Below are 14,199 nucleotides of genomic sequence, written 5' to 3'. Positions count from 1 at the left end.
CTCACATGGTCCCTGTTTAAGCCTGTGTCTTGGTCAATGGAATCAACAAACTGAGGTGATATGGATCAACTTCTTCCCTCAGTTATAACTACTAACATCATTTTGTGAAACCAACACTGCCATCTCCCAAACACACAGCAAAGGCTCCTTTACCACACTGGGTGGAAGCCAGATAAGCCAGGATATGAAGGCAAACATAAGAACCTGTAGAGGGTGAGGACTTCAGCTTGCTGCCCGTCATAAAGGAAAAGGGGATTTCTGCCCTTTCAAGGAGGTCAGGCATTCTGCATTGGAGCAAAGGCCCTCTTCTCATCCCAAAGCAGGGCTTAGTGCATTACTGGGTTAAGTTTCAGAATGCGCTGGGTTCAGCTGGCTTCACTTCCCCGGGGAAACAGGCTGGGAGCATAGGAGGGTCTCCTGGATTGATGAGGGTGAAGAATGGATGAGTGGATCCTCCACCTCTGCTCCAGAGATGATCTCTGGAGGGTGTGCACCCCTTCCCTTAGGCAACAGGCACCTAGTCAGGATCTGGGCTCACCCCAGACTCAGGTACTGTACCCAACCCACCTCCGGCAGCCACAGCTCCATGTCCCCACAGATGCAAGACCCCTCCCTTATTCCTGCCACATTCAGTGTGACCTGGAGGACAGCACTCACTGCTTGGAAGAGTTTTGGGACGATCCATTCCCCTGGACCCCGTTGTGGTGCATTACGGAGAATGTCTGTTAGCATAATGACCCTAGGAAGTGCTCGCCATGGATAAGAACAGAGCAAAACTGCAAAAAGGGGCAACAGTACCCTCAGCCCAGTGCAGCATGAAGGCACCTGAGGCTGTGAGCATTGGACATGCACTGGCACGAAGCTATGGGGCTGGAAACATGCTGCGCTCTATAAAGTCCAGTAAATGAATGTGTGACCTTTCAAAGGAGAAACTTCTTTCAGGACAGTTAAACAGGGGGGATCCCAATACATTAATGGTTTGTTAACACAGGCAGCCGCACGTGTTCTCCAGTGTCAGACAACTCAAGTTCAAACCCCCGTTCCACTACTTCCCAGCTCCACGAACATGGAATAATTTATCTTCTTCATGCCTCAGTTACCTCGTCTGTCTAAGAAGGATAACAATAGCACCCATTTCCTATAGTTGTGGTGAGGATTAAAATTACTCGTGGAAAAAAGTGCCTGGAAGCGTGCCCAATGTGTGCTAAGTACCCAGTGAGCTCTAGACCTCTACTCAAAGTGCCACGGAAAACCTGAAGGCATCTCACACTCGGCACATCTCACACCAGCTTCGCCTCAGTGTCTTCAGCTTGGTCATGGCAGTGCCGTTGTTCTGGCCAAAGTCCTTGGAGTCATCTGTGACTCCTCCCTCTCTCTCACCCCAAAGACTGTTGGCTCTTTCTTCAAAATATATCCAGAACTAGACTGTCACTACCCCGTCCAAGCCACCACTGTCTCCTGCCAGAGTACTGAATTCTCCTATCGGGTCTCTCTGCTACTGTTCTAGAACCCCACAGTCTGTTCTCACTGTGGCAGCCACAACGACGCTATGAAAATGTAAGTCAGCTCTCCAGTGACAACCTCCCCCAACAACACCCTCCTCACCGAGGACCACCCGGTGCAGAGCCCCAGTTCCCACTTCATGGCCGTGAGATGCCCAGGGTGCTGTAAAATCACCACTTGCACTGGCCGTGCATCGGCGGTCGTTCTGGGGCTGGCTGCTCTGTCAGCCTGGAGACGGAGAAACACGGCTTCCAGAGGATGTTTCCTCAGAAGGAAGCAGCACTAAACGCACCCTGAATCAAGATGAGTGGGAAACCGTCCCAATGAACACATTGGGGATACAAAAAATATACGTCAGATCACATCAAAACCCTCTGCTCAAAGCTGGTCTAATGGCTTCCTGACTCAGATGGAGTCACCTCCTGAGGTGACTCCTGAGCAGGACCTGTCACCTCCTGCCCTACCTGTCTGACCTCATTTCCCGCTACTCTGCTCATTTATCTTTCTCTAGCCACACTGGCCTCTTCTTCAAACACAGGGGAACACTCATGCTTCAGGGCCTTTGCACTTACTCTTCCCTCTATGGAGCAATCTTCCCTCAGGTACCTGCATGGCTGGCTTGGTCGCTTCCTTCCAGTCCATACACAGGGTCACCTCCTTAGTCATATCTTCCCCGGAAACCCTTCTAAAACTTAACCTCTTCCCTGATAACATATCCTTCTACCTTGCATTATTTTTCTCCTCAGTACTTTTTACTATTTAATATGCTTTTAAATAGTAAAATTTTATTATTTTGTTTATTTTATCATGTGTCTTCTTTTTTTTAAAGATTTTATTTATTTATCTTTAGAGGGGAAGGGAAGGAGAGAGGGAGAGAAATATCAATGTATGGTTGCCTCTGGTGCGTCCCTGCTGGGAACTGGCCTGCAACCCAGGCATGTGCCCTGACTGGGAATCGAACCGCGATTATGTGGTTCGTGGACCCAAGCTCAATCCACTGAGCTACGCCAGCCAGGGCTCATCTGTGTCTTCTATTACATACTAAGCTCCATGACAGTGAGTATTTTTGTTTATTTGACTCACTGCTCTATCCCCCGGCCCTAGGACAGTGCTGGAATAAATATCGGAGGACCCAGGGCTTTGTTAAAGCTTTAAATGCTCTGGCTGATTGGAGGTCAGCCAAAACTCGAGGCACTACTCTTTAAAATCAAGGTGCAAGTCAGTGGGAACATGTAATTTAATTTATATTTTTAAATACTATTTCAGCCATCTGTTTACTTTGCAAATAAAATATACCCTTACTTGAAATTTTCATTAAAAACGTAAAATTTTTTTGATGGTTTTAATGAAAAATAGACCCTTCTGACTGAGCCACACTTCTGTCAAGTGTGGTCCGGTCAGTAAAAGCAGGACCGGAATGTAAATGCTGCTTCTAGTTTTGGTTCACCCTATGAGTCAGTTTCTCCTTTATTTCTCCTTCCTTTCAGTGGCCACACAGATTGATAGACTGATCAGCAGGCAGTGAACTCTTGCTGCCACAGATACCAGGTTCTATGGGAAGACAGAAAATGTGATCAACCGGAAGACATGATATAACTTGAAGGGGAAACATTCTTGCACTAACAGTAATTCTAGAAGCTAGACCACTGGAAGCGAACACTACTGGCAAGTGGGAGGATTTATTTTCTCAAATTTTCACTTGTTGAGCTGACAGCATAAAAGGAAGAGAAATTTGAAACACAAAGAATAAAATCTTTATTTCTCAGGGAAAGCACCATTCAATCACCACAAGTGAATAACTGAGCTAATGACAATCCGAAGGTGGAATTTTCAGAATAGTGTGTTAGAAGCAAAGCTGTAAATCATCCAAAGAACTAAACTGATTCAGCAAAATAAAAATAAAGTCACATATCTAGTCAGTTGATTTGGAAACTGGAGAGAACACACTGAAGTTGCGATTGGAAGACAGAACGATGGACAGAAAGAGGGCTGAGAGCTTTGGAGGTGGGCAGCCGCGAGCTTGCACCTGGCTTTGTCACCTGACAGCTATGTGGCCTTGGTGAGTTACATAATTGCTCTGAACCTTGGTTCCCTAAACTGTAAAGCATGGATCATAATGCCTAGAGTTGTATGAATCAGCTAATTTGTGAAGATCCTTGCACATAATAAGGGACCAATAAACAACAGTTCCCTTCCTGGACTGTCCACATTCAGGTCTAAACTGAAAGAATGGTGTGCGGATCTGTCACCACTGACCTGCTTCAGGACAAGATGTCCCTAAAACATTCTGCCAATACAGGTCAAGTACCTTAACTTGCTCTTGAGAATGACCACAAATCAAATAGAAACACGGAATTCAGAGATAAATAAAAAGCCAGAAAAGGAAAAAAATGCAATGGAGAATAGCCAAGACCACTCCTGCCTTTGCGCTTTGCATTCCAGTAAAGAAGAAAGGGAGCGATTGACGTTGGAGCCATCCCCTGAGTCAGGTGCTTCCCAGCCCTACCCAGGCCCAGCATAATAGACTGGAATGTAATCGCTCACTGTTGGTTTTGTGGCAGCATAGCTCTCCGTTGGTCAGGACAGGGAGGGTCAAGGTGTTTCTGGCACCTGTTTCGTTTTCATTTTTTCAGTTACCTAAATCCATCCACTTGATCTTCCACTCATTCAACCTCCCACCACGCACTCTCTGAGTACCTGTTCTATGAATATAGGCCATATGCCTCGTATTGGATAAGATACACAGATCGAAATTTCACATTTTAGGAGAGATTTATGGAATTGTAGGAGTCGCCTACGTATTCCAACATTCTGCACGTGTGTGTGCATTTGTGTGTGTCTAACACTTAATTATGTGTCTGTCTTAAGAGTAAGACCTTAATAAAGTGTACACATGCATATCTGCTGAGACCTCACCATACTTCAGGTACTATGCTACATGCTTGTATGTATTATGTTTATTTGTCAGTACCACTTCATGAAATTAACACTCGTTATACCTTTAGTGAACAAATCAGAAAAACAGGACTGGGAGAATTTAAGGTCCCGCAGACTCTATGAAGGGCAGAGAAGGGATCTGAACTCGAGTCTCTTAACTAGGAAGTAAGAGTCAAAATTGTCCTATTTGCTGCACCCCTTATGTAGAAATTGAAGCATATGGTGTCTTCTTCATATTTGTTCTCTGATGAGAAGAGGACTGATGTTAAAGTAAATTAGATTAGATAGTGTGTCTAACAGTCTCAGGGTGTGTAAGCAAGAAGCTACTGGTGGAAATTAATGATCAAGAAATTAAGGTCTTAGGTTGTGACAACTGTTTGCCTGCACTTACTAAAATTCAAAACGGGACCTCACTGGGCGCTTCAGGAACATGCTTCTGTGGTTAGCCAGAATCTCACCTTCACCGCAGAGCCACTGATGCCTGAGCAACGTTTATGCAGCCAAATATGTGCTCTCATTTGTATTGGGTTGGCCAAAAAGTCTGTTTAGTTTTTTCCGTAAAATAAAAGACAAATTTTTCATTTCATCAATAACTGTATTGATTTGGATATTGTGAGTATGTCGGCTATCTCCCACATGGTATAACGTTGAGTGTTCTCAATTAATGTCTCAATTTGATCGCTATAAACATCAACATCAACATGCCTGCCTGATCATGGAGCATCATCCAGTGAGAAATGTCCAGCACGGAACTTCACAAACCACATCTGACACATTCGATTGGCCACAGCACCTTCTCCACACACTGCACAAATCTCTGTGTGTTTCAGTTGTGTTTTTACCTTTCTTGAAATAATAAAGCATAATATGCCGAAAATGTTGCATATTTTCTTCTATCTCCAATACTAAAGTGGCTACATAAAACTTCACCGATTTGGTAAGTGTTTTTAAAAATGCATGCTGGGCCCTGGCTGGTATGGCTCAGTGGATTGAGTGCTGGCCTGTGAACCAAAGGATCGCTGGTTCAATCACCAGTCAAGGCATATGCCTGGGTTGCAGCCAGGTCCCCAGTAGGGGGAGCATGAGAGGCAACCACACACTGATGTTTCTCTCCTTCTCTTTCTTCCTCTCTCCCCCTCTCTAAAAAGAAATAAACAAAATCTTAAAAAAAATGCACACTGACATGACAACTGTTACAATACAATCTAACAAAGTTGTTTTGAATGAAGTTAAAGACAACTAAGTGCTACTACAGTCATCTTACAGAAAAAACAAAACAAAACACCAAAATGAATTTTTTGGCCAACCCTAATACAACTGTTGAGAAAGAGAAACGGAGTAGAAATTAAGATTCTTCTATAAAAGATGAGAATTCAATTCCTACCACCGTTAATGTAGTGGATCTCCTGTGAGGTCAGAGAATGTCCATGGAGCATGGACTAAGAGCAAAAAGTCAGTTCCAATTGTCAATTGTGTGACCTGGGCCCCATCAATTATTCTCCCTGAGCCAGTTTCCTCATCTCTACAACAAAGAGAATGATCTACCTCACGGTATTTCTGTAAGATTAAATAAGTATGAGCTGAACATAAAACCAGATCCTCCCAGTATTCATGTTCATGCAGTGAGAGGGTCTTATGTGCTGGCTTCCAGCATGAATGGATCAAGTACTTTGGAAAGCCGTCACTAGCACCTCACCCACAAATTCTTCCATTAAATAAATGGAAAGGAGTTCAGAAACTAAATGGTTGAGGCTCCCCGTACTAAACCAGAACCCAGTTCTCAGGTATCTGGAGTCTCGACTGGAAACCTCCACACCACGGCCATCGTGCTAGTGGGAACGTATTCGTCATCTTTCTCTCCCTGTCTCTCTTTGCCTTCTCCCCATTCTCAATTTAAAAGTGACCACATTCCACATAGAACTTAAGACAATCGTTTTTTCTGCTTCCTTTATTTATTTACTTATTTTTAATTGATTTTAGAGAGAGAGGCAGGGAGGGAGAGAGGGAGGAGGGGAGAAAGACAGACAGACAGACATTGGTTTGCTATTCCACTTATTTATGTATTTATTGGTTGATTCTTGTATGTGCCCTGACCAGAGATTAACCCACAACCTTGGTCAATGGGGACAATGCCCTAACCCCTGGAGCTACCTGGCCAGGCCTCTCCACTTCCTTTTAAAGTTCGCACTCTGTTACTCAGAAGACCCCATTTAAATCTCTCCAACACTGGCCGTCATGGGGTCCTGTGCCGGAGGCTACAGAGCTGTCACACAGAGCTGAGATCCAGATCACCTGGGGGCGGACTTAAAGGAAGGCCAGCTCTGCCCATGAAATATGTCTGCAGCAGTGGCTGCTGGCCAGCTCTCGGCTCAGCTTCCGCAGCAGAGAGCTCCCCAGCAAGAAGACTCAAGCTGAACATCTCACCCGCTGCCTGATTGGCCCTAATGTCAAATTATGTTATTCAACACTTATTGAGTGCTTTCTACATCCTAGGCACTTGGAATATAAGCACGAACATGATGTAGTCCTCAGGCTCAGGTCGAGGAGACAGACACATAAGCAGGTAATTATAAACCAATGTGGTGAGTACAAAAACAGAGAAATTACAGGATCACTGAGAGGCGAACCTAACTCAGGTGGGCAGTTCTTTCTGGAAGAGGGGACACCTGTGCAGTTTTAAAAGATGCTCAGGGGAAGACGTGAGGAGCGGGATGGGGGCAGTGTGGAAAGGGCATCTGGGCAACAGCGATCAGCGTGAGCAAAGAAACAAATGTCACCAACAGCACGGTTTACAAGAGGCACTCAAGGCGGCTGGGGAAGGCCAGAGCCTCACCTGTGAAAATGGGGCTGGAGACAGGGCACGGGGGCCCTGTACACTGTGTTCTACAGGATGAACTTTGTCCTTAGGTGTGGGGCAGCCAACACTTTAAAGGTTTTAAGCACAAGAGTGACGCAGTTTCTATATTCTTCCAATTAGGAGTTCTTTTTTATTTTTAAAGGGAAATTGCAGGACAGCCAAGAAGGCTTCTGAGCTGGGCTTTGGGAGCCCCAGGGCCAGTACAGCCCCGCCCGACTCATGGCCAAAAGCACACCTAACTCTCCTTCGATTTCTGGCCTCTTCCTCCGGGCTGCTCAGCCTCTCTGTAATGCTGACCTCATTAGAAGGTGATGTGGGTACAAGGTGACTCAGTATTACAAATGGCTTTGAAGCAGGCAGAAGGCTACACTGAGCCCTGGGCATCTTTCTGCAGTGGGGACCTTGGCAGTGAGGCAGGCCTGGTGAGCAGGCCACAGGGCAGTCAGGTCGGCTGCAACACACTCAGGAGCCTGCCTGCATCTCATCTTGCAGCTTCTCCTCCCTCTCAATAGCACTGGCTGGCTTCACCTGACATTGCAATGGAAGGAAGGGGGCAGGAGGACAGAAGCCCACCTTGCAGGGGGAGCATCAGTCACTGCGACCACCCCAGCTAAGAACTCTGGCTCCTGTGCTCTTCCAAACCACTGTATGTCTTACCTCTAGAGCTGCCATTTGGAACTATTCCCTAACCCCAACTTCTCTTATCTCCTTAGTCCTATTCCTCACTATCTGCCCCCACACCCAGAAACCCAGGCTTAGGTGAGGGTCTGTCCAATTCTTCTCCGCTGAATCGAGCTCTTCTGTGACTCCTTCAATAACTCCTGCCTCCCTAAGCCTTCCCTGATTATTCCTTCACACCTGACCCCTCCCTTCCATCATTCCCCTTCATTCTGAACACATGAGTACATTGTAATTCACTCACTTTACAGCTTGAGTGCTGTAACCACTCCCTACACTAATCACTAATCCCTGAATCTGCATTTCTTACTTATAATGCTCCCTCCCGGAGCAATGCCTTCCTCCTCCTCCTCCTCCTCCCCCCGCTTCTGACCTCTGCTTCATCCTTCAAGGCACAGCACAAATGTCATCCTGACCCCAAGGCTTTCCCCTATCACCTGCAAGAGAGATTAACTCTAATAGGAATTTGTTCACCTTTATTAAATTATGGGGTTTTGCTTATATCATAATAACCTACTACTTGGGTACCAGGAACCTCTCAGAGGACATTGTATATAGTAACTCATTTAGCCCACAGAACCACCCTGTTACTATCTCCAAGTTTAGCTCGTCAATGGAAGAACTAACCTACCCCACCTCTCCCCCCCGCATGCTTCACTTGCAGACCAGAAGCCTTTGCGCTCAGGAGCTACAATCTATTCTGCTGGCACTCTAACTGCCTGGCACACAGTAGGTGATTACTAAAGGCGTTCTGAATTTAACTGAAATTTGTTCAGCATGCATTCCTGTGTTTTCCTCACGTGTATGTTCTGCCTTCCACAGGCATGCATGAGATCCGCAAGGAGAAAAGACCAGACCACCTCTTTTCTTCACAGGCCCACAATCCCAAGGCATAATGAGCCGGGGGAAATGTAGAGAGGTCTGGGGGGTGCAGCTGGGGGCAAACTAATTTTAGATAATATATGTCTCAAGTGTGTACAATGCACAAAGGTTTTTGCACATGGCTGATCTCACAGGTTCTGAAATCAGCAGGTGAGGAAGATGGAAAGGAGGTGGAGAAGGTAAAAACACTGAGGTACAGGTTGCCTGAGACCTGGCCAAACTCTCAGAGGTAGAAATATCTGAATGAAATTACAGAGATTACACCCCAGGGTTCTGAAGGAACCACCTGCAAGCAGGTCTCCTGTTCACCCTTGTGGCCCTGCACAGCTGCGGCAATCATGAGTGGGTGGGCTGAGCGGGTCAGCCCCTCCGGCAACAGGGGTGGCTTTGGCAGCTGGCGCAGGTGCAGAGGCAGGTGGGAGGCTGGTGAGAGGCAGAGAACTGGCAAAAGGGGAGGCTGGCTGAGCTGAGGTAGGGTAGCGTGGGTTAAGTCAGGTTTGGTCACCCTCACCAGACATGACAGAACACCCTGAGAGCTGACATGATTTCCAAGTGGTCGGATAATAGAGTCAGGAAAAACTGGTTTGTTCTTTGCATTAATTGGAGGTAGTCAATGTTTCCATGTTATTTGTAACTATACCACTGGATTTCTTAAAATCTGTATTTTATTGTCCTAACTCAACACAATTTCAGATAGAATTTACTTGATGTTGTGTGCATAGGAAATGGTTTTCAGGCTCAGGCAGCCTCTGCAGAAAGGAAAGCTTTTTCCTAATAGACAGGGCAATGAACTTCTGTCTAAAAGCCCTGGCCTAGCTTACCAACAGGGTGGTCTTCCTTTCCCCAAGTCTCTTCTTCCCCTGAGCCTTGATCTCCCTCTATTACAAAATGGTCATGAAAATGCCCATCCACTCCCTAGAAATTGTGGCAATGACCTGCGCCAAGGCCTGTGAGCTCATCTGAAAGGTCTCAGGGGTCTTGGTCTCACGTTCCTCACTATTCAGGAAATGAATGAGATACTACAGATGTCCGCACCGAAATGTGGACAGAACCACCTCCCACTGCGAAACCCCCGGCACCTGAAGCTTAAGCGAAGGCTCTGACGTCGCCGAGCTCCTATGGTGGCATCGACGGGAGCAAGATAGACTGTATTTACTACCAGGGCGCGGTGGAGTGGATCCGAAACCCGGGTTTTCTGACCACGGCACATGAAGGGCGTGGGGGCTGCTTTTCCCTATTCTCATGGTGGCTGTAAGGCGCCTCCGGAGGTCAGCCAAGCTCCGGGGTTGGGGAAACACCTCGCTTACCTGCGGCTCCACCAACCAGCGCTGCTCCGCGTCGGCGGGCAGGGGGCGCGGGGCGCGGAACGCCGAGTACACGGGGATGCGGTCCCGGGTGCTGTACATGGTAGCGAAGTGCTCGGTGCCCTCGGAGCGCTGACAGATCTTCACGTGGCCCTCGGCCGCCAGCCCCGCTGGCGGAGTCCCGGCATAGAAGAACCGGTCACATTCGCCAAAGCCGGCGTCCTCTTGGTCCACGAGCCGGCCTTCCAGCCGCGCGCTCAGGGCTAGGAGGCTGCCGAGGGCGAGCCAGCGCGCGGGGCCCATGTCGTCCTCTACGAGCACTGGGCGGCCGCGGCGCGGGCTCTGCTGGCCGGGCGGGGAGCGCAAGACCGCCTGCCGGGTTTGAGGGGAAGTCGGAATCCGGGCGCGGCGCGGCGAGGGGAACGCGCTGCTGGGCGGCTGGGCGGCTGGGCGGCCCCGGCGGCGGGGGCGTGTCCGCGTCCCAAGGCCGCGCCTCCCTCTTACCCTCCCTTGCCGAAGATGGTGGCTGCAGAGGCTGGTGGCCCGGGCTCGGGGATGCGGATGTCGTCCCGGAGGCTGCACACAAGCGGGCTCCGAGACGCCGGGCACCAGCAGCCACTCTCCCTCGTCTCCGCAGTCTGCGGGAACGCGCGCTCGGAAGAGTAGAAGGTCTGAGCGGGTCGGTCTAATCGGAGGGGCTGGGAAAGGATGGTCCCCTGGGCGGGGTACCAGAAAGCCTCCGGAGCAAAAGCGCCGCAGGGAGCCTTGGGGATGCAAAGGGGCGGTATGAAATGCTTAGATAACTGTGTCTCTTTGAAGCAAGTAGGCAGAGACCCCCTCTAATATTCGATGAAAATTAGCCTCCCTCTCCCAACGAAGTGTTCAGCCGCTTGCTCCGGAACACGACGTGGGCGTATCCTTAGCAGATCAGAAGAGGAGAGACCCAAGTTAAGGAATCCAGTTGTAGGAAGTTCCTAACCTAGGCAGTGAAGCCCTTGAGGTTTAACTAGTGCGAGGTGAGGAAACAAAACCAACACCAAGGCAACAAAGGAGACTAGTCAACATCCCTGGCCGGTAGGTTGGTCGATACATTGCTTCATTCATCCCACAGAGTGCCTGCGTGCTAGCCTGGGCCGGGTGTTCCAGCAGGACAGGGTTCCTGGAGTCTTGAGGAAGACAGCCTAGTGGGGAAGCTTGTCATTAATCACAGAATCATGCTATAAAAGGAATAACTAAACACTGGCCATGGACCAGCGAGAACCTGACCCCGACAGGGATTCAGGCTATGTAGCCTGAAGAACTGATGTCTGAGCTGAGACTGGGTAGATGCTATTAACCCTGCAAAGAGTAAAACAGCATGTGTTGGCGGAATTTAAGGAAGGCTGGTCCACACCAGCCCAGCCACAAAACTGTTTCTGTGACCCACTAGTGACTGTGGGTCTAGAGCAGAGAACTAGGAGGAGATTATGAAGAATGAGGCTAAAGAAGGAGGCAGGGTCATATCACTCAGGGGGTCATGGGCCAGAGGCCTTCAAACACTTTTAACAGGACTCACAATGAGAAAACAAGTTCCATATCATAATACTTGTGCTCGTGATTGGCAGTGCAGCCTGGTGTTTCTATTTTATTCTATTTTGTACCAGTTTTAAAAAAAACATTTTATTTATTTTTAGAGAGAGGGGGAGGGAAGGAGAAAGAGTGGGAGAGAAACATCAGTGTGTGGTTGCCTCTCATGTGTCCCCCCTCCTGGGGACCTGGCCCGCAACTCAGGCATGTGCCCTGACTGGGAATCAGACCGGTGACCCTTTGCTTCACAGGCCCGTGCTCAATCCACGGAGCTACACCAGCCAGGGCAATTTTGTACCACTTTTTTAAAATGTTAATGGTGAGCCACGAAACTGTTGCTGTGACCCACTAGTGATCCATGGCCTGCTGTTTGGAAAGAAGTATTATAAATGATATTGAGGATTTTCATCTTTCAGCAGTAGTACTGCAATCACATTTGCTCTTTGTGCAGAAATGGGCGGAGCGGAGTGGTCAAGGATGAATGGAGAAAAATATTTGCAATAATCCAGGTGAGCAATGGTGGCTCGGATGACAGTGGTGGTAGAGGTGGAGCCAGAGCACCTCCTCAGGGCCAGGTGCCGGCACTCACAGCGAATCACTTCATCTTATCCCCCCAGGGTGCCCCAACAGGGAGCTGAGAATAGAAGTCTTCTGACAGCTGCCTAAGACAGCGCAGCCAGTGCGTCCTGAGCCAGCTTTGAACAGACCAGCTTTGAGCCAGGTCTGTCTGGTTTCCTCTAAATCACAGCAAATCTGTAAGGTGAACCTACAAAGTAGGAGACAGGTTGTCAGAACATATTTTGGAGCTTAACAGCAAATTCCAGACAGGCTTCATGAAGTTCCTGAAAGTGTTGACTAGGTTTGGTCCCTAAAATGAGACCTAAATTGGTATCTTTTTTTAAGAGGCACATTTAGTGTAATGTAACAGAAGAGGCTAGCTAGACTTGGAGTCCCCTTTGATGTGTAGTAGATGACCATGGTCACCCAGGCCTTGTATCTCCACATAGTCCTCTCACCCGGCAGACCTCGGGCATGTCCTCTCACAGACGATGCCTATCCTAGGAGGCTGTGAGAATTGTAGATTCTATGGGATTTTTAATGTTTATATTATTATATGGGGTTATATATATTCCCCATGTCGATTCATGCTGTCAACTATAGAGAACTATATAAACAGCTGTAAATCAATCTCCCTGTGTCCTTTGTAAGTGCTTCTGTTATAATGTCAGGACATGAATAGTCCCAGTGTCTGTCCTCTTTGCTGATCGTGTGCTCCTGCGGACAAGGGTGAGGTCTGCTTGGTCTCTACACCCGGTGGCTACCACAGAGTCTGGCGTAATAGACGCCAGGTGGGATGCTGATATTTTATTTTAGCAAATGCAGGAAATATAATAAAATAAGTTCTTGGTCTCTATAACTTCAAATATTTACATGACTTTAATTCATTATTTCTGAAACTTTGTGGATCACTTGGATAAGCACAACTATCTCTGCAGGTCATCCCCGAGCCTTGGGGCAGGTTGTTGTCCCTCCCAGGCCCCCGACACACACACATGCACACACACACAGAGCACCAGCACATCTCACAACCAGGATGAGTTTGCTTTTTTCTTTTAGTTTATCATACAAGACAACAGAGGTCCTCTTTTTTTGTTTGCTTGCCTTCCAAAGATCAAATTAGTGTAATACTGAACATGATTTTGCAAATGACAAATGTCTTCACCCCAAGGTTCTGGAACACACTGTAGGCTGGCAGTGTCTTGATCTAACTTTAGTTTTTGCTGACTACTCGTTCCAGGGGAAGACTGTCTTCAGCTGCTTCTGTATGCACAGCACCTCGCCCATCGATTGTTCAGTGCTATGTCTGGCCTCTAGTCCCTTTCCTTTCCTGCTGACTGTTCTCACAGGGATGAGGTTTCAGACCGATCCTGCTGGGCTTCTGTGCTCACACCCATGCCAGTCCAGCCAGCATCTGTCCACAGCCTTCAGCAAAGGCCCGAAGAGGGAAAATAATGGCTGATGTGGAATAAAATGACATTCTACTTGTACTTCTGCGATTTGGTTGTTTTCTTCCGAAAGTGCTTGAAAACATGCCCCAGCTAGACGTGTCACCAGCCCCCACCCCAGTCCTCACTGCCGAGGTGTCCCCACCCCCCTCACCTGAGACCAAGCCGCCCTAACTCACCTCTCATCCCACGTTTATCCTTTCAGCTCCTCCAGTCCCTCTTCCAGCTCCAGTGACTTCCTGAAATAAATCTGATGGCGTCATCCTACTCTTCCACCCCTGCAATCACTCTCCATTCATTTTCGGAGGATCTCCACCTGAGGCCCAGACCGCAGAGACTGACCCCTCCCTCCGGGGCTGCCGCCACTCCCACCTGGCCCTCTGTGCTCTTGTGCTTCCTTGAACATAGTTCCTCTCTCTTGTCCTGGAGCCTTTGCACCGTAAACCACCTCCCTTGGCCTGGAATT

The 14,199-nt window shown here is 48.2% G+C and overlaps 1 protein-coding gene and 1 long non-coding RNA gene across 2 annotated transcripts in view; one reads left to right on the top strand and one right to left on the bottom strand.

Annotated features, from left to right (window-relative positions):
• ENDOD1 (endonuclease domain containing 1) overlaps positions 1-10,561 on the bottom strand; it is a 35,967-nt gene extending 25,406 nt beyond the window's left edge. The window contains exon 1 of the mRNA XM_037029713.1: positions 10,165-10,561. Coding sequence (XP_036885608.1) covers positions 10,165-10,464 — 300 coding nt within the window. The 5' untranslated portion in view covers positions 10,465-10,561. The remainder of the gene's footprint in view (positions 1-10,164) is intronic.
• A 76-nt stretch (positions 10,562-10,637) lies between these two features.
• Positions 10,638-13,775, top strand: LOC118975659 (uncharacterized). The gene is made up of 4 exons (XR_005064106.1): positions 10,638-10,830; positions 12,179-12,236; positions 12,345-12,448; positions 13,526-13,775. It is a non-coding gene; the product is annotated as an uncharacterized LOC118975659 (long non-coding RNA).
• The last annotated feature ends 424 nt before the right edge of the window (positions 13,776-14,199 follow it).

The sequence above is a fragment of the Sturnira hondurensis genome, unplaced genomic scaffold, assembly GCF_014824575.4.
Source record: "Sturnira hondurensis isolate 20B ecotype Veracruz unplaced genomic scaffold, ASM1482457v3 Scaffold0020489, whole genome shotgun sequence".
NCBI lineage: Eukaryota > Metazoa > Chordata > Mammalia > Chiroptera > Phyllostomidae > Sturnira > Sturnira hondurensis.
The sequence above is the reverse complement of the archived record's forward strand: the minus strand, read 5'-3'. Positions and strand labels throughout refer to the sequence as shown.